General features: G+C 34.7%; 2 protein-coding genes across 8 annotated transcripts; both read left to right on the forward strand.

The window, feature by feature from the left end:
* The first annotated feature begins 3396 nt into the window (after positions 1-3396).
* LOC110777212 (E3 ubiquitin-protein ligase RMA3-like) lies at positions 3397-7391 on the forward strand. 2 transcript variants are annotated; one of them, XM_021981821.2, is made up of 3 exons: positions 3397-3499; positions 3591-3637; positions 6419-7391. In XM_021981821.2, the coding sequence occupies exons 1-3, from the start codon at positions 3474-3476 to the stop codon at positions 7144-7146; spliced, it is 801 nt and encodes a 266-aa protein (XP_021837513.1). In that variant the 5' UTR covers positions 3397-3473; the 3' UTR covers positions 7147-7391. The 2 variants fall into 2 exon arrangements, with proteins under 2 accessions (XP_021837513.1, XP_021837512.1); XM_021981820.2 differs by having other exon boundaries at positions 3403-3486.
* A 1278-nt stretch (positions 7392-8669) lies between these two features.
* On the forward strand, positions 8670-18147 carry LOC110777213 (replication protein A 70 kDa DNA-binding subunit B). Of its 6 annotated transcripts, none has more exons than XM_056827465.1 (12): positions 8670-10574; positions 10705-10973; positions 11064-11160; positions 11241-11365; positions 11470-11554; positions 11648-11780; positions 11942-12102; positions 12200-12320; positions 12442-12621; positions 12713-12775; positions 12861-17815; positions 17905-18147. In XM_056827465.1, the coding sequence occupies exons 2-11, from the start codon at positions 10937-10939 to the stop codon at positions 12906-12908; spliced, it is 1050 nt and encodes a 349-aa protein (XP_056683443.1). In that variant the 5' UTR covers positions 8670-10574; positions 10705-10936; the 3' UTR covers positions 12909-17815; positions 17905-18147. The 6 variants fall into 6 exon arrangements, with proteins under 6 accessions (XP_056683443.1, XP_056683444.1, XP_056683440.1 ...); XM_056827466.1 differs by having other exon boundaries at positions 12442-12612; XM_056827462.1 differs by having other exon boundaries at positions 12442-12593.
* The last annotated feature ends 377 nt before the right edge of the window (positions 18148-18524 follow it).

Genomic DNA, 18524 nt, shown 5'->3' on the forward strand with positions numbered 1-18524 from the left:
AACATAATAATCCTTTATATTCCCAAAGTAAAAGTACATAACTTAGTAAAAATCTTTAATTAAACTATTAAAACTTAGAACATTAACTAGGTGAATGTTGTTAAAGTGAAATCCTCGCCACTACTCGTTTCCATCGTTCCCAGCAGTACCTAAAACAGAAAAAAAAACGGTGAGCCGAAGACTCAGTAACGAACTATTCTAGCAACGTAAATTCATTTCAATTCATTTTATTTAATAACACAGGGAGAGTAGAATAATGTAAAACATTTTATAAAGTCCTTTATTTAATTCTTTCATAACTTTTGGGTGCACATGCTAGCCGTGGCAAGTATGACATGGTGGAACGTCTTCCACGATGGACCCCTGTCCATAAAACATGGGGCCTTGGCCCGAAAACATGAGAGCCTTGGCTCAATGGGCGGATGCCCCATGGGTACATGCATGACCGAGAATCGTAACCTGTGAACATATACTGCCAAACGGACTAGGTCTTTCACTTTCATTTATCATGTTTCATTTAATTTTACATTTTAGCCTTTTTACTTCAGTTGAAGTAACATCATTCCTTTAGATCATGTGATCAAAATAAAACATCCTTTAGATCCTGGGATCAATAAAATAGCATTTCTTTCAAGGCATCATATAAACATCATTTCTTTCATGGTTTCTTATAAACAAAATTTTATAAGAATTTCAATCAATCATATTATAAGAAATAGTTCCATCAAATCATATTATAATAAATAATTCAATCAAATCATATTTCATCCCACAATCCATAAAACATATCAAAACATTTAATTCATAAATTCAATCATAACGTCATAATTTCATAAATCATATTTATAAGGGGATTGTGGGTACTAGCAATAACCGTTACCTAACTCCGCGATTTGCTAGGGATTTTTCCTTGGTTCGTTCGTCCTGAGCTCCGAGTCCAATTTCTTTCAAAATATTAAATAATTAAATTAGTACTAAAACGATAAATAATTTGAAATCAATATTTTTATAAATCATGAATTTTATAAGTAATGAATTTATAAATAACAAATTTTGATAAAAATATAATTTCATAATTTAAATATTATTAATCGAAATTTCAATCGAAATATTTACTTATATTTCATAAATCGATTTTCATGAAAATATTATTTAAATTCTATTTTGTTAAGTAAAGCTAGTAATTAGTAAAATCGATATTCAATAATTAAACCTGAAAATAATAACAATTTTATTAGTAAATAATTATATCATAAAAATTCAGTAAAACATAAAATATTGACAAATTGAAAATCTGAGAATTCAGATTGGTCTTACCCAAAGCCCAAATGGAAGGTTGACCCAACTTAAATTTGGATTGGAGGAAAATGAATCAAGTTTCAATTGAAACTGATTCTTCTCCTTTTTTTTTTTTGAACGAGGCACGAACAAAGGGGAGGGAGGAGGCACGAAGACCCAGGGAACGAGGAAGAGGGAGGAAGGAAGGCTGGGCTGGGTGGCTCAACGCCGCAGCTGCGCGCGTCGGAGGGCGGCGGTGATGGTGGAGGCTGGGCGGCGGCACAATGGTCAAAGAAGAGAGATGGATGTGCGAACAAGGGAGGAAACATAGGAGTTTGAGGGGCGCTTGTGGCGGTTTTTGGGCGGAGGTAAGGCGACTTACCGGGTTATTTTGGGGCGGAAGTTGGCTAGCAAGGTGGTGATGGTGGCTGGAGGTGGTGGTGGGTGGTGCAGCGTGGCAGAGAAGGGGAGGGAGACGGGGGAACGAGGCAGGGGATGCGTGCGGAGGAAGGAGAGGGTGAGGGAGGTGTGGTGGTGGTCGAAGGTGGTTGGGCGGTGTTGGGTGGTGGTGATAATGGTGGTGGACAGTGGTGGTTGCAATGGTGGCAGACGGTGGTTGTTGGTGGTGGTGGGTTTGAATCACAGAAAATCAAGGAGACTGAGATTGAATTTTGGGTTTTGTTGATTTATTGAAATTGAATTGGAAAATCTGATTTTTGTAAATAGGTAGAGTGAAGAAGAAGGAGAAGTCCTTGGTCTCCAAGGCATGAATTTGGACTGATTTTCAATGAAAGGGATGGATGAAATATACGTGGAGAGGAGGAAGAAGAAGAGAAATGGAATTTTTCTCTTTCAAGGACATTTTCGTAATTTCACCAAATTAGGCCAATTTCAGAATTTTGTTGCTATTTTTGGAAACTACCAAAAATAGAAATGTTTAGCTAAAATAATTCTTTATATAATTATCGTTAACGAAAAATAAATAAATTTCGTTTATAAACTTATCGTTTAAAATAAATCGTAAAAACGTTTAAAATAACGAAATTCGATTATTTGTAATTATTTAAAACGAAATCAAGTTAATAAATATTTTTAATTAACGGATTCTAGCCAATTGAAAGAATCTTCTGATCAATCTAGAGATCGTTTAATAAATCAGGTTTAAATATTTCGGGGTATTACACGCTATCACCAAACACGATCTTAGTATTTTCTTCTACTATTTTATAAAAATTCGTTTAATTAAAAGTTGTATGTCATTTTGGGTTAGAGTTGTTAAATTTAAAAAAAAATATGTATTCAAAATTTTTTTTTGAATACAAAGGAAAATTCAAATTTATACCCCGTAGCTTGGTTGACTTACACTAAAACTAGTACAAAGATTTAAATAATGTGGAACACACACATCTCGAGTATATAAGTAATATTTTCCAAATGCAATGTTATTAATAGACAAAATAATCTACATTTTTTTTAGATCTAAAAACTTGAGTCTTATTTTTTGAACAATTCCTTTTGGATTTATGTGACAAAAGAAGCTTGATGATTAAAACTACGGAGGAGTATTGTTGATTAATGATATTATTTAAATTGTCTGGGCTCTGAGGAGAATACGTTATGATTAAACAAAAAAAATGTACAAGACGCACATATTTAGCGTCCCTATTAGTTTCATTAGTGACACATGAAGTAAAGTGTAATAGACATTTTGTTTTCAACTTAATTCGCATCTACTATAATGTCTAGCATGGAGGAAGTAGCTGGAAAAAGTCTTTAATCAAATATTTTTTATAAGTGTTTAGTTAGACGGAGTATCGTGCAATAAATTTGAAAGTAAGCTCATTACATACCGTCTAATTAAAAACTTAAAATTTATGTAACGTTTTCACGTAACACATAGTCAGACGTGTAAATGTTTATATGCTCAAATAGAATCATCGTATTTAAAACTTTATGTTGTTAAACAAACATAAAATTTTCTGATATAACCGCATGCTTAATTAGTAGTCACCAACCTATCTTTTAATCCAACAATCAGTAAAACAAAAAAATAAGATTAGGATAAACCCTCAAAATTGTATAATAGTCGATTAACAACAAATTGAACCCTAATGTGGTTGGTGGAATGTACCAAAATAAAAGAAAAATGATGCCCCCATTTTTGATGGCCAAAACTTCCACGCAGCTTCTTAATTATGGAGTCTGTAGGTGGGTTTACGCGGTAATAACGGTGCCCATTTAGATTCTCCCTTTCTATCTCTTACCTTTTATCATATCTCCAATTTTCTCTCTCCTCATTTCTCTTATTTCAGATATTTTCTTCTGCCCCAGCTCGAACTCAATTCCCAGATTATTAGAGGTACATCTACTTCTTTAATTTTGCCTTTAATGTTATTTATTAAATTTCCAGTCATTTTTTGAAGCATTTTACTATTATCTATGTTGTTTATAAGTGATTTCCTATCTAGGGTTTTTGTAATGGTTGTTATTTCTGCATTACCCATTTGATGATTTGTTTTATGCTTGATGGGTTTTTATTTTAAAGTGGATAACAGAAGGTTGGTTTGATTTAGGGTTTAATTTCCTTTTATAATAATTTTTTTAATGAATATTGGCAAAAACAGTGATACAGGAGAAATGGATTTTCTGGGTTTGACAAATTTGAAACTATTAACACCTTTTGATATTTCTGGAGTGTTCTCTATACCTTTAGGAATTTTGGGATTTTCTATGTTATTTGGTGTTTGAGAGTTGAATTGGACATTTGAGCGAAGTTAGGCTAGTTGGATTCATTTGTAATTCTCCTTCACTGTTGAAAGTTCAATATATTGTGGTCCTATAAGGGTTTAACTTGGAATAAAGGAAGTAAACTGTAATGCTGATTTGCTTCGAGAGGCCGATCTCTCAAGAAGGATTCGTAGGCGGATGAGGAAGTAGTTTAACTTAGAATACAGATTGCGTTGCATGGTCTTGTAGTGCACTCACTCCCCTTACAGGAACGAGACGAAGCATCTCAACTTTAGACCAATACAATTATACTACTATACAAAATTTAGATGATCCTGCTTTTCAGTTGTTGAAAACACTATACCAATTGAACTATACCCTTATAACTCTATGAAATTTAGATAATCCTGCTTTTCAGTCGCTGAAAACATTAACTGTCTTGGCCTGTTAGTTGTTGCTCCTGGTTTAATCATCTTTTGTACTTGTATCATTTGGTCCTAAAAAATACATGTTGAGTAACCTTGCAATGCTTTATCTTACTAACCAGTGGCAAAATGTTCCTGAAAATGTTGGACAGAATAAGAAATGTTAGGGTAGGTTACTATCTAAAGGAGGTTACAATGGAAAATAAAATTATAAGGATTTGGAAACCATTTAATATAACTAAGGGGAATGCCAATAGATTTGTACATATCTTATACTTCTTTATTGTTTTTTCCGTAGTAAGTCTTTTTGCTCATTTACTGCTGATGTTGAATTTCTTGTGATAGCTGGTTAATGGCTAATAACTTAAATTTTCACCCTTTCTCTGCTTTTCAAATACTTGTATCTTTTTTAATTTTTATTTTCTCACTTGTGGTGATCTGAAGTTTTGTTGATGAGATCTTTCCAGAAAGCTGGGGGGTGGGTTTATACTGAATGTAACTGAGGTCACAAAGTCTGTAGTGCTACACTGCTACATGGAAGGGGATTCTTTTTTGCAGGAAAACCTGTTTCGATTTTCCTCTGTTTAGGCTGTAAAGAGTTTCTTATGTTTTGAAGATAGTTTTCCCTTGGATAGAAAATATTTACCCTTTTAAAGAAATAATGCCAAATTCTTCTTCCTATCTCCACCTTCCTTCCTTCTTTCCTTCCGTCCACCGCCCTTCTTCCATTCTCCCTTTATTTTCTAACTTGTCTAATAAGAAACAATGCCAGTGAATTTTGAAGCCTGATTTGCATTGAAATTAAAACTCACTTCAAAATGTTTTTCTCTGAACCAACCACAGAAAAAAGGACAACCAATGGATAATTTGCTAACCAAGTGAATTGAGAAAATTATATACTCCTGAAGTAAAAAAAAAAAAAAAATCTCCTGGAATGCATGCTTTTGATGCAAATTTCAGCTTGAAGATTTTCTTCACCTCCTAAGTAGCTGTAGGATCTGTTATATCGTGTGGTGTCTTTTGGGTTGGGAATCAGTAAGTGTTGATAAGCTGATTTAACCCTTTTTTAAGCATCAATACGAAACTTCGATATTCATCCGAAATCTTAGTCTGTTACCTGAGTTAACTTGGGTACTAAGACATAACGCTTCTTTTTGGGGTCATGCTCTATAGGCCTGGTTTTTAGGTATTCCAAGAGGTTCAGTTGGTCATTAGGATATCTGCAGTGCATTGCTTGGAAATACCTTGATGTTTATTGGGGCTGTGGGCCTGTGGCTAGCCAATCTAAGTGCTTATAGCACCAAACTCCATTAAACTTGATAATGCTTAATGCTCTTGGTTGTGGTGGATTTTTATTTAGATGTTTTTCAGGTCTGGCAGTGCTTAGATTTTATCATTATGACTGTGTTGACTTACAATGTAAACCTAATTTCGACGCTTTATGGTTAGTACTTGAGCTTTAGCTTTATAGATTTCACGAATGCTACTGTATAGGCATCTCAGGGTGGACTTTGTTTGTGCTGCTCTGGATAAGAAGTCTCCTCATCATCTATATTTTTGTAGTATTTACTTCACTTAATCAGCTGATTGAGTAGTTATACAAGAAACAAACTATGAAATCTGTGTTTCATCTTTTGGGACTTATGTTAGGATAAGTTCAGTTTGTAGCTTAATTTTGTGTTTGCTTTGTTGGATGTTATCTCTAGGACCTTAAAGCTCTTGGTCAATTTCATTGAGACACTTTTTGCATCTGCCTGCTTATTTTAGGTCATGACTCATGACTTTGGGATTCTGCATGGATGTGCAACATGGAATGTGCATATTTTAGAGTTTATCTGTTTCATCTTTTGGAATGTGATATAGAGGATTTTCTCCCATCATGTTGTGTACACCAATGATCCTCTGGTTCTTGCATGCTTAACTGGTCCTGAACACATCTTTCCTGTTCATTAACTAACTCAAGGTTACTATCTATTCTATCTTAACAGGGATGGACTTGATGCAAAACTTCCAAGAATACGCAGCTGAATGCCAATCGAACGAGGATGGAACAGTAAAACAAGAATATAACTCGGGTTTAGCTCCAAACACAGAATCTGAAAGCAGTCAAAGCTCTTTTGACTGCAATATATGCTTTGACGTAGCTCATGATCCTGTTGTCACACGTTGTGGTCACCTATACTGTTGGGCATGTATTTTCAAGTGGCTCAATGTCCAAAGCTCCTCCTCTTCTGAGCAAACTCATCAGAAGGCTTGCCCTGTTTGTAAGGCAAATATATCACAGACTTCGTTGATCCCCCTTTACTGCCATGGCCCTTCCCGTAGTGATGATGAGGCTAGGAAATCTCAACGAGATGTTATCCCTCCAAGACCTGCTGCTGCGAATTCTCCTTCAAGTCCACAACAACAACAACTTCACTCAAATCAACAATACCCTGAATTTCGTTATGCCTCAATATCATCTTCAAATTATTTGAGTCCTACAATGGCTGGGATTCTTATTCCCACAATTGGATTATTAGGAGAGTTGGTTTACACAGGGATGCTTGGAAGTGTTGATACAAACTTGTTCGCATCACCTCATCCGAATTCTTATGCTATTGTTAGGCATAGCAATCCTCGGATGAGGAGGCAAGAGCTGCAGGTAGGTAAGTCCCTTGACAGAGTGTCCAAGTTTCTTTTGTGTTGCGTAGTCTTATGCTTGCTTTTGTTCTGAAAACTAACTTCTTTGTATGTATACTTGTAAAGACTGTATACTATTACTAGCACCACTCCCACTGTTGAGATGTTGGAACTCCTTCGAAAGGAAGTGTAGGTTTCATAAGCTAGCTTGTATCCACTATATCAGGTGTTTGAATGGTCCAACTTATGTTCTGCTGGGTGTCTTTGGTTCTGGGAATGAACTTTGCAAGTTCTCATTCGAATATTATTTGTGAATAATACTTTCCATTATTGTTGTAATCTGGTTTTTTCTTTTCTCTTTTTAGGTTAAAATATAGACAATATGGAGTAGTTTATATTGTATCGAACTAGTTGTTGGCACAAACTAACACTGAAGTAACCGCTGTATAGTTCCGACCACTCAAAATTACGGGTTCACCATATCTCAATAAGAAACTTGCTAGTCAATTTTGCAGAATTATAAAGGAACTTAAAACCGAAGAATTCCCCATTATGATTGGAGTGTATCAAGGTTTTGCACATAGCCCGTTTCTTTTTGTTATAGTCATTGATGAATTGACGAGGTCAATCTAAGATGGTATACCCTATGATATTGTGTTGATTGATGAAACAAAAGGAGTGAAAAGTAAGTTGGAGTTATGGAGACAAACTTTGGAATCTCGGGGTTTTAGGCTAGTGAAAAAAGACGGAATATATGGAGTGTAAGTTTGATAGAGAGACAGGGGTGATTACCTTAGATGGGAAAATTGAGTCTAAGGCTCTGAAAGTTTCGTTATTTAGGATCTATTATCCAAAAGGATGGAGAATTGGATGGCGATGTGGCCCATAGAATCAAAGCAGGTTGGTTGAAGTGGAAAGTTGTTACGGGGTTCCTATGTGATTCAGACATGCCCCAAATATTGAAAGAAAATTTTTACCCCACGGCAATTCGACCGGCTTTGTTATACAGCACGAAATGTTGGGCGGTGAAACATTGTCACGTGCACAAGATGAATGTGGCGGAGATGCGCATGTTACGTTGGATGTGTGGGCATACAAGAAATGATCGTTTGAGGAATGAGATTATTAGAAAGAAAGTAGGGGTTGCACAGATTGAGTTTAAGATGATGGAAAATCGTTTAAGATGGTTTGGACATATAAGCAGAAGATCAAGTGATGCCCCGGTTAGGAGAATAGAAGGGTGACAAAGTGATAGAATTGCAAAGGGTAAGGGAAGACATAAGAAAACTTGGAGGAAGGTGATTGAGCACGATATGAGCTTTATTGGGATTGAGGAAAATATGGCGTTGGATAGGACATAGTGGAGGGAGAGAATATATATTGAGGATTTCATTTGACTTATACAACTTATATGTTTCTGTTTCTTTCTATTTTTTATATTTATTTTTGTTTTTATTTCATTTTTAAATTCTTTAAATTTTTTTAATTTTACATGCTATTTTGAAATGTACTTATTTTTACTTATTCATTTATTTTGAACTTTACTTATTTTTATTATCTCTTAAAATAATTCTTCTATAATATATATATATATATATATATATATATATATATATATATACACACACACACACATTTTTCTCTTATCTTACTTTCATTAATTCCATTTTTTCTTCCTTGTTTTTTCTTTTTTACTTCCTGCTCCTTTCTGGTTTGATTGGTGACAATGACGATCTCCTACGACGATTCATGTTAGCCGACCCCAAATCATTTTGGGACTAAGGCTTTGTTGTTGTTGTTGTTGTTGTATAAATGAACTTAAAACAAGTAGAAAAACAACGCAAGAGATTTTACGAGAAAGTTTTCTAAGGCCAATTGGAAATAAAACCTTGAACCATTAGGATTTCAACTCAAGTTCTCTTCACTACATGGCAACACTTTTGTTACAATCCTATAACGAACTCAATCTTTACTTGAGTTCCTCTACAAACTCAAGTTTTCAAGTTCCTAATAGTTGTTCTCTCAAACAACTATGCTCTTTCCGACCTCGCTAGAAGTATTTCTTGACTCTTTGACTTCACTCAAAGCCTATCAGTTTCTCTCATAGACTTCACTCAAAGTCAACATGTCAAACTTGTTGAAAGAATTTATTCAAACCCTTAGCCAATTTCTCATTACAAAAGTTCACTCGAACCCTTGACCAACTCTTAAATTAAACAGACGTTTAATAAATACTAAGAAACATGGAATTAGAACTTTATACGAAGGAACAAATATGTGGAACTGACTTTATAACTCGGAAGATAAAATATTTAGCTAATGTAATTCTTTTCCACTATGTCAGATATTTAATGGATGAAACTCGTTGTTTTTTTTATAACCTTCCTAAATGCCTTGGTCTACTCCATGATCTAGCCACTGTATGTAATGCATCCTAGTTTATAAACATGATCTCCGTGTTCCTAATATCTATATTACTATACTAAAAGAGAGGAACTCAATGTGGTGATGACAAATGTCACCACATGATTGGTCCTCTCTTTTAATATTAAAAATAAAATTAAAAAAAAAAACTAAGCATAAACTTTTTAGCACATCTTTCTAATACCGCACATGATCTTAAACTTCCAGGAAAAAAAGGCTACGAAATTTATTTATTTTTTTAATAAAGCAACAAATATTCACAAAACAATAATATCTCCGATTCTAATGTTAACTTTCCAGAAAAAACGGCTGACAAAAATGTTAAAAAAATAATTAAAGCAACAAATATTTTGTAACAAAATAATATCACGCATCAAATAACAAAACTTCCAGAAAAAATATACAGCCCAATCTAAATATATGCAGCTGCGAGATTTTATATCTCCACTCTCCTATTTTTTAGGCTATAACAAATGGAAACACAAAAAACATAATATTAATTTTACATATTGTTTAGGCGTGAGAATAATAACCGTATTAAAAGAGAGGCTAATATTCTATTTCACATGCCTATTATTCTATATTTTAGGCTATAATAATGGGAACAACCAAGAACATAATATTAATCTTATTAGATTTCAACGACTTACACTCAATTCCATTCCAAAAGAAATTTTAAAATATCTATGAAATCTTCAGCTGTGTATAGTTATGTCAGCATCAAATATTTTGGAGATGAAACTTATACGACATCTTTGCTTTTTTCCAATTCACCTTCTGCAATATATAAGGTATGAAATATTAGAGGTTTATTATAACATATATTTAATCATAATTCACCACCAAGCAAACAATATATTCCATAATATAATAATCGACAAAAATAGGACATTATGGCCCTATATAAATGAATTACAGATTCGGGTTAAATTATCACGTATTATTCTAAATATTATGGCATTCACTATGATAAAAGATATCACTCCCCTAAAAGAATCATGGAGATTGAAGGTGAGGATTGTGAGGTTTTGGGAACAACCGGATTTCAAAGACCATACTGTAATCGACACTCATGAATTAATATTGGTGGATGAGAAGGTAACTTCGTGATTCTGAAATTTAAATTTTGTTTGTTTTCTTATTGTTGTCGATTATTTTTATTTGTTTGTGTAAATTATTATTGTTGAAATTTTTAATAATAGCTAATCATTTACTATAATACATACAGGGCTCCAAAATACAAGCAACCATAAACAAACATCTATTTGACAACTATAAGAATCTTGTGAAAGAGGGCGCGACCCGTATTATCTCTAATTTTTTGGTAAAAAAAAACAGGCGGTCAACATAGAGCTACTAGCCATGACCACAAAATCGTTTTCTTCTACAAAACGAATGTCAGGGAGTGTGAAAATGTACAACTTCCACTACATGGATTTGACTTTGTGCCCTTCGACAAGATGCTGAAAAAGGAGGCCAATGATGTATTTTTAGTAGGTATGATATAGAGTATTTTTTGAATTTAGTATATAAACATAGCACTTTAATTTTATATGTTAACAATGTATTTTTTTTATCCAATGATAGATGTTATCGGAGAATGCACTGCAATGAGCGACAAAATTGACACTTCAACCAATGGAACACCAAATTACAAAGTGATGTTCGAGTTAGAAGATTTAAAGTATGGATTGTTGTTGTCTTAATAATTATGAGAATAGATGTGTATTTTAATTATATTCTAATATTGTTGTGTTTTTATAGCAAAAATACAATAAGTGGTACTGTGTGGGGGAAATATGCTGAACAAATGTCAGAGTACAAAAAAAAGGGTATCCAAGGACGTCCTATTATTATACTGCAATTTGCTAAGATAAAGATATCGAGAGGTAATACTATACATCGTTCACATCTTGACAATTTATTACATGGTGTATGATAAAATTCAATTCGTATTAAATTAATAATTATTGTTGGTTATATCATGTACTAGATCAAGTTTCACTTTGTAATTCACTCTTTGCGACCAAGATATTCATCAATGAGGACATCTCAGAATTGAATGATTATAAGGAAAGGTAATATCTCAATCTGTGTATTTATGGTTCTTTAATGACATATGAATGATTTGTGCGGCAGAAGTTTTATTTATACAATATTTTGTTTTATAGCATCACCGATGGGGATGCTTCTCGCTCACTGGGTATCACCCATTTGTCAAGCCAGAATTCACATTCCATAGGAGATGAGTTTATGAAAATGTCTGAACATAAGCAATTAGATGAGATACCCGATACTAATAAGGTATTGTGTAGATATAACATTTAATAATTGATTTATTAAAAGCTCAAACAATTGTTGTCGATTTTAATAGTTGATATATGTTGAAAGTGAAAGATATTATGGATTTTCTAATAATTTATTGGATTTTCTAATAACTTTGATATAAATTATATATATTATAGGAATGCTTTTGTGCCACTGTTGCTACAATTGTGGGTTTTGAAAAGGATACCAACTGGTATTATAACTCGTGCAAAAGTTGTAACAAAAAGGTTGACTATGAAGGTGGTGGAAGATATTGGTGCATAAAATGTGATTCACATGTCAAATCTGCGCCACCAAGGTACATTTCGCCATATCTATACAACTAAAATATTGTAGGATCATTTAATAAACCCAAGAATATTCACCATATTACTTTATATATAAAAAAATGCTAGGTACAAGGTGACTGTATCAGTTGAGGATGACAGTGGATCAGCCAGTTTTGTCATGTTTGATCGGGAGGTTTTTCAGGCTATACAGATATCGACAATGGACTTGAAAGATAAGTTATTGAAGGTATACAACTATTGATCCTTATTAATATTACTGGTAAAAGTAATATGAAAAAAGTTTAATTTCTTATGTGTCATGATCATCATACATTGTTTATTTATATCAATTATATTTATGATTATAGGATGGTAAGGGTGATTCATTTCCAGAGGAACTAGAGATGCTTTTGGAGAGAAAATGTTTATTTAGAATTCAAATCTCTAAATACAATCTTGATCAAGATTGGGATAAGTTCACTGTAGTAAGGCTAAGTGATGATGAAGACTTGATAAAAAGGTTCTTGGATGTGAATGAGGTGGCACAAGTAAGTATTTATCAAGTTTTTCACATTGAAATTCTTAATAAGAATAAAATGTCAGATATAATATTTATGTTTAGTTTTATTCCTTTGACAGGATAATGATGTGGAGGTTGAATCTACTAATAATACGAATACGCCTTCAACTGAGAAAAAGAAGGTTTGTATATATCAATCCCTAAAGTTGATAACTACGTTATATATACTTAATATATAATATAACGATTTATGTTTACTAATTGTAGGACCCCACACCTGTTATATGTGATAATGAAGATTTTATTGAGGGCTGAAGGAAATAATGCCCTTGGTCCAAGTATGCATTTAATATTAAGTCTAATAAATGCGGTTCAGTATTAATTGACAAGTTAATAATTCAGTGAGATCAAGTGAGCTGAATGCCTAGCTAGAGGTCGCTTCAGTTCAAGTGGAATTAATTATATTAATCCACAGCTTACTCTTGACTGAACCCGTAGGGTCACACAAATAGTACGTAAACGGATCAAGTATTTAATGGAATTAAATACTCCATCTATGGATATTCGTAATCGACGGATCTTGGTTTCAGTGGGAGCTGAGATCATCACAAGCAATAAATGAATACTCCAGAAACGATGATATTGCCGGAAACGGAAATATGGATCGTATCGGAAATATAAATATTATCCAAGTCGTAGATGTTGCTGGAAACGGAAACATGGTACGTATCGGAAAATATTATCGGAAATGGAAATATTGCCGGAATCGGAAATATTGCCGGAAACGGAAATATTGTCAGAATCGGAAATATTATCGGAATCGGAAAATAATTCCGGAAACGGAAATATTAAATATTTTTTCGAAACGGAAATTAATTCCGGAATCGGAAATATTACATATTGTTCGTATTGGAAATGAATTCCGGAACCGGGAATTTAATCGGAAGCGCATCGTACGAATTAGCATCGGACGAGGCTTGCTAGACGAAGGCCCAACACGAAGCCAGGTCCACGCCCAGCAAGCCGAGCGCCCAACACGAAGGCCACAAGCCTCGCCAGGCCCAGCGCAAGGATGCTGGCGCGCGCGCTGAGCGTGCTCGTGGGCTGCGAGGCAGCGCTCATGCGTGTGGGCCGCAAGGCCTGCGCGGTGCGTGCTTCCCTCGTGGTCGTGCGATGCTCATGTTCGTAACGAATCTTAATCCTATTGGAATTCGTGCATTGATTAAATCCTAATCCTAAAAGATTAAATTTATTATTTAGAGTTCTAATAGGATTCTAATTAATAAATCCATATCCTAGTAGGATTATAATTCCTTTCCATAAACTCTATAAATAGGTGCCTAGGGTCACATATTTACATAGATACAATTGAAGTATTCAAAGGTAAGGTTTTTAAGCAAAATCAGCCTAACACTTGCAACCCAAATAGCCGAAATTCCTAGTAACCTTAAGGGCGATTCTAGTTGGTCAAGCTTAATGCAGATCCGGGCGTGCTGTGGACTATCTACGGAGGGACGACACTTGAAGTCTTAAAGACTTGTTCTTGTTCGGTTCGGGCGCAGTTAGGGAGGGCACGCTACAAAGTGTATGCACCTAAATTATGCTATATGATTATGTGTAAATAATATGTTTCCTGGTTTTATGGTTTTTCCGCATGATTTATGTTTATTCATATGTATCATAACCTAACAGTGGTATCAGAGCCTCTTATTATTTTCATAATCTAAATTGCATGAACATGGTTAAATTTTACAAATTTTCAAAGAATTAAAGGGGTGATTAATTTTCGTAATTAATTGCAAATTGCGTTTATTTAATTATATGTACGCAGTTTTTCGGCAGTTTCTTCGTTACTCATCCAAATCGAGTGATTTTTGTGTCAATTCCGCATGTAAAAGGCATTCTAAAATTTTGACTTTTCAGAGGTTTTAGTTTTCGAACCCAGAATTCCCAAATTCGAAGCCAAACTATGACTTTTCGGAGGTTTTAGTTTTTCGAACGCAAAAGTTTGTAAATTTAAGATGTTAAATTAAATATTTGCGATTCTTGTTGATAAATCTTGAGTTTTTGATTGACCTACTGTATATGTTTAACAATTATGAATGCCTAGACTTGTTAATTATACAACCTAATTTGTAATTATGATTAATTTGTTGAAATTCGAATAATTTAGAATTGATTTGATTTTCATGATTAATTAATAATTTAATTAGGTACCAATGATTAAAATCCACCATAAAAGTTGTTAATTTATGTTAAAATTTTAATTTTTATGACCTAGATTTGAATCCATGTTAATCGGTAATTAATTGATTAATAAATTTTCGATTTTTCGCCCTAAAATTATGAAATTAATATGTTTTATTAATTTGTCATTAATTTTGGAAATAAAAGTTTTAATTTTTATGCAATTCGCTCATAAAACTTGCACGCACAAAGCAATGGACGCTACGTGTTACCCTTAAGGGGTGTTGTATAGTGCGGGCATGCGACGACGAGCAAGGGAGCTCGTCGCCCATGCGGTACGATGCAACGAGCAAGGGCCATGGCACACGAGCACAAGGCAGCACGCTGCCCTGTGTCGAGTGCTGTGCGCATGTGGGCGGGTGGGCAAGGGCGAAGGGCAAAGCGCAAGCCAGTGGCAGACGCGTGTGGGCAGCAAGCGTGCTGCGCCACAGCGCGCGCTGCCAAGCCCAGCAAGCAAGCAGACACAAGGCGACGAGCAAGCGGGCGCGCGCAACGTGGCCTGCAGTGCTGCGTTGCGTGTGGCCTGCAGGCGCGATGAGCGAGCAAGCGCGCGCGCAGCGTGGCCTACAGTGCTTCGTTGCGTGTGGTTGCTTGCGTGTTGCTGTACGAACAATCAAGGGGCGCTAAGCCTCGTGCACTCGATGGGGCTTTGGCGCAAGCCCAAGTGCCTCGTCGTGTCTCGATTGAGTCGTTTCGAATTTAATTTTGAATTTTCAGTTCGGAAATAATTTTAATTAATTTTAAAATTAATAATTTAAATTGTTTTCTCGGATTTTAATTTTGAATATTATAATTATTATAAATTTTATTTATACTAATTATTTTACTAAAATTAAACCTTGAATTAATTTAAATTCGTTTAATTCAACTGAAATAAATTAAATTAATGGATTCGATTATAAATTTATATGAGCTTTAAATTTTAATTAAATTTGTATGTTTCCGGTTAAACTAGAAATACATTTTTATGTTTAAAATTAGTAAAGCATATGAATTTATTGGTTTAAGTGGGAGCATTTTTAGTCATAAACTCTTGATTAGGTCTACAAATCCTTTAAGGTTAAACAACTTGATTAGAATTAATAAGGACTGAATAATTGGTGGATTATTGGTGCCCTTGATTAATTGCTGCAAATACTTATGTGATGCACTAACCAGCTATGTGGGCCATTCATGATAATGAATGGATGAATGATATATATTGTATATGTACTGTTTTGCAGGTTATCGAGTGACTAGTATGGCCCAAATAGGATAGAAAATATGGTTTGCGTACCATTAATTTGAATGTAATTGGTCTAATGCACCAAATTTGTTTTTCAATTTAAATATGGTCTGCGTACCATCAAATAGTTGTAATTAGTTTAATTATAGCTTATCCTATTTGAAGAAAATGACGCCTCCCACGGTGAAATTCAAGACGGAGTTTTCAATCCATTTTCATGACGGACTTTGAAGTTGAAGATTCAAGATGAAGTCGGGCCATACTAGATCACATTTATCTTATGCATGCTTTAAGTTATTTATTTCTAATTATGCATGAGATTGTGGCTTGATTATGTTGCATGATTAAGGATTTTAGTTCACTTAAAATCTAACCAACATAGTAAGAGCCTTAAGTTCCAAACTTAAAAATTGAGTTAAAAGGTGCCATGCCAAAATAAACACTTACTTGGATATCCTTTACATCAATCTAGTAATAGTTTTCGCTCAGCGAGGTGTTACTTATTGGTCCTAAAGGGGTAAGGTACACAAATAATTGTGAGTACATGTTAGTTTTGGTGAAACTCAACGATATAAGTAAGGAGTCCTTTTATGTCGTGGAAAAATCGATATGTTTACCTAATAAGTTCTTAGACGTACCTATCAACCAAGAGTAGTTTCTAGACTATTAGCAAAAGGTTTTTGCTTACCTAAAATGTTTTAGAATTGAGTCAAAATACATAATGTGCTTAATTCTTCAATGGTTTTAGGGTCTTGGAATCATTTTATTCACACCTGCCGGAACACATAACTTGAATAAAATGCTTAATGAACATTGAATTATGCATGTATGCTAGAATTTAAGTTTATTAAGAGAAACTGTGAATGGTTATTTATTTGTTTATTCTTTTCAATTGTAGTTTTAACTATGGCAAACAACAATTCATTCAACATTCGGTCAATTCTCGAAAAGGAGAAGTTGAACGGGAAAAACTTCCTTGACTGGCAAAGGAACTTGCAAATAGTTCTTATGCAGGAAGAAAAGGAGTATGTCCTGGAAGAGGCGATGCCCGAAGCCGCAGGCGACGGGGTCACTCAGGCAGCCCTCAATCGTTGGATTGATGCCAACAAGGATGTAAAATGTCTAATGCTCGCAACCATGAGTGCAGATCTGCAGAAAACGTTCATCAACTCAGATGCTTTCACGATCATCAGTGAGTTAAAGAACATGTTCCAAGATCTGGCTCGAGTTGAAAGATTCGAGACTCATAGGCAAATTCTTGAGACCAAGCTTAAGAAAGGCGAGCCCGTAAGTCCACATGTTCTCAAAATGATTGGTCTCATTGAGAATATGAGTCGGCTGGATCAGCAATTCTCTCAGGAAATGGCTATAGACACCATCCTTCATTCTCTTCATAGCGGGTATGATCAGTTCAAACTGAACTACAGTATGAATAGTCTGGACAAAACGCACACTGAGCTTCACGGTATGCTGAAGACCGCTGAAAAGACGCTCAAAAGTGATAAACAAGATGTGCTTATGATGCGTGGGGGCAAGTTCAAGAAATCTAAAAGGAAGAGGAATGCTAAGAAAGGTGGCAACAAGGCCAACCAGACTAAGCAACCAGCTGGCGCCAAATCTGAAAAGAGGAAGGTCAGTTAACCCATTTCTGAATCCGAATGCTTCTACTGCAAGAAGAAGGGGCATTGGAAGAGAGATTGCTTGAAGCTAAAGGAAGATCAGAAGAACGGAACAGTCGTTCCATCTTCAGGTATTTTCGTTATAGACTGTATACTTGCTAATTCAACTTCTTGGGTATTAGATACAGGTTGTGGCTCACACTTATGTTCCAATCCACAGGGACTAAGAAGAAGTAGAAAGTTAAGCAAGGGTAAAGTCGACCTACGAGTGGGAAATGGAGCACGGATTGCTGCATTAGCTGTAGGAACTTATTATTTGTCGTTGCCCTCTGGGCTAGTTTTGGAACTGGAAGAGTGTTTCCATGTTCCAAGTCTTACTAAAAACATCATTTCTGTTTCTTGCTTAGATGCTAAGGGATTTTCCTTTTTAATAAAAGACAATAGTTGCTCGTTTTATTTTAAAGAGATGTTTTATGGATCTGCTAGATTAGTCAATGGACTTTATTTATTAGATCACGACAAACAAGTTTATAACATAAATACCAAAAAGGCCAAAAAGGATGATTCAGATCTCACCTATCTGTGGCATTGTCGATTAGGCCATATTAACCTGAAACGCATAGAAAGACTTCAAAAGGAAGGAATTCTAGAACCATTTGACTTAGAGGATTATGGTAAGTGCGAATCATGTTTACTTGGCAAAATGACAAAGCAACCTTTCTCTAAAGTTGGAGAAAGAGAAAATGAACTATTGGGTTTAGTACATACAGATGTATGTGGACCAATGAGTACAAATGCTAGAGGTGGTTTCAGCTACTTTATCATTTTCACTGATGACTT

This window comes from Spinacia oleracea, chromosome 4 (genome assembly GCF_020520425.1).
Source record: "Spinacia oleracea cultivar Varoflay chromosome 4, BTI_SOV_V1, whole genome shotgun sequence".
In the NCBI taxonomy this organism is placed as follows: Eukaryota; Viridiplantae; Streptophyta; class Magnoliopsida; order Caryophyllales; family Amaranthaceae; genus Spinacia; species Spinacia oleracea.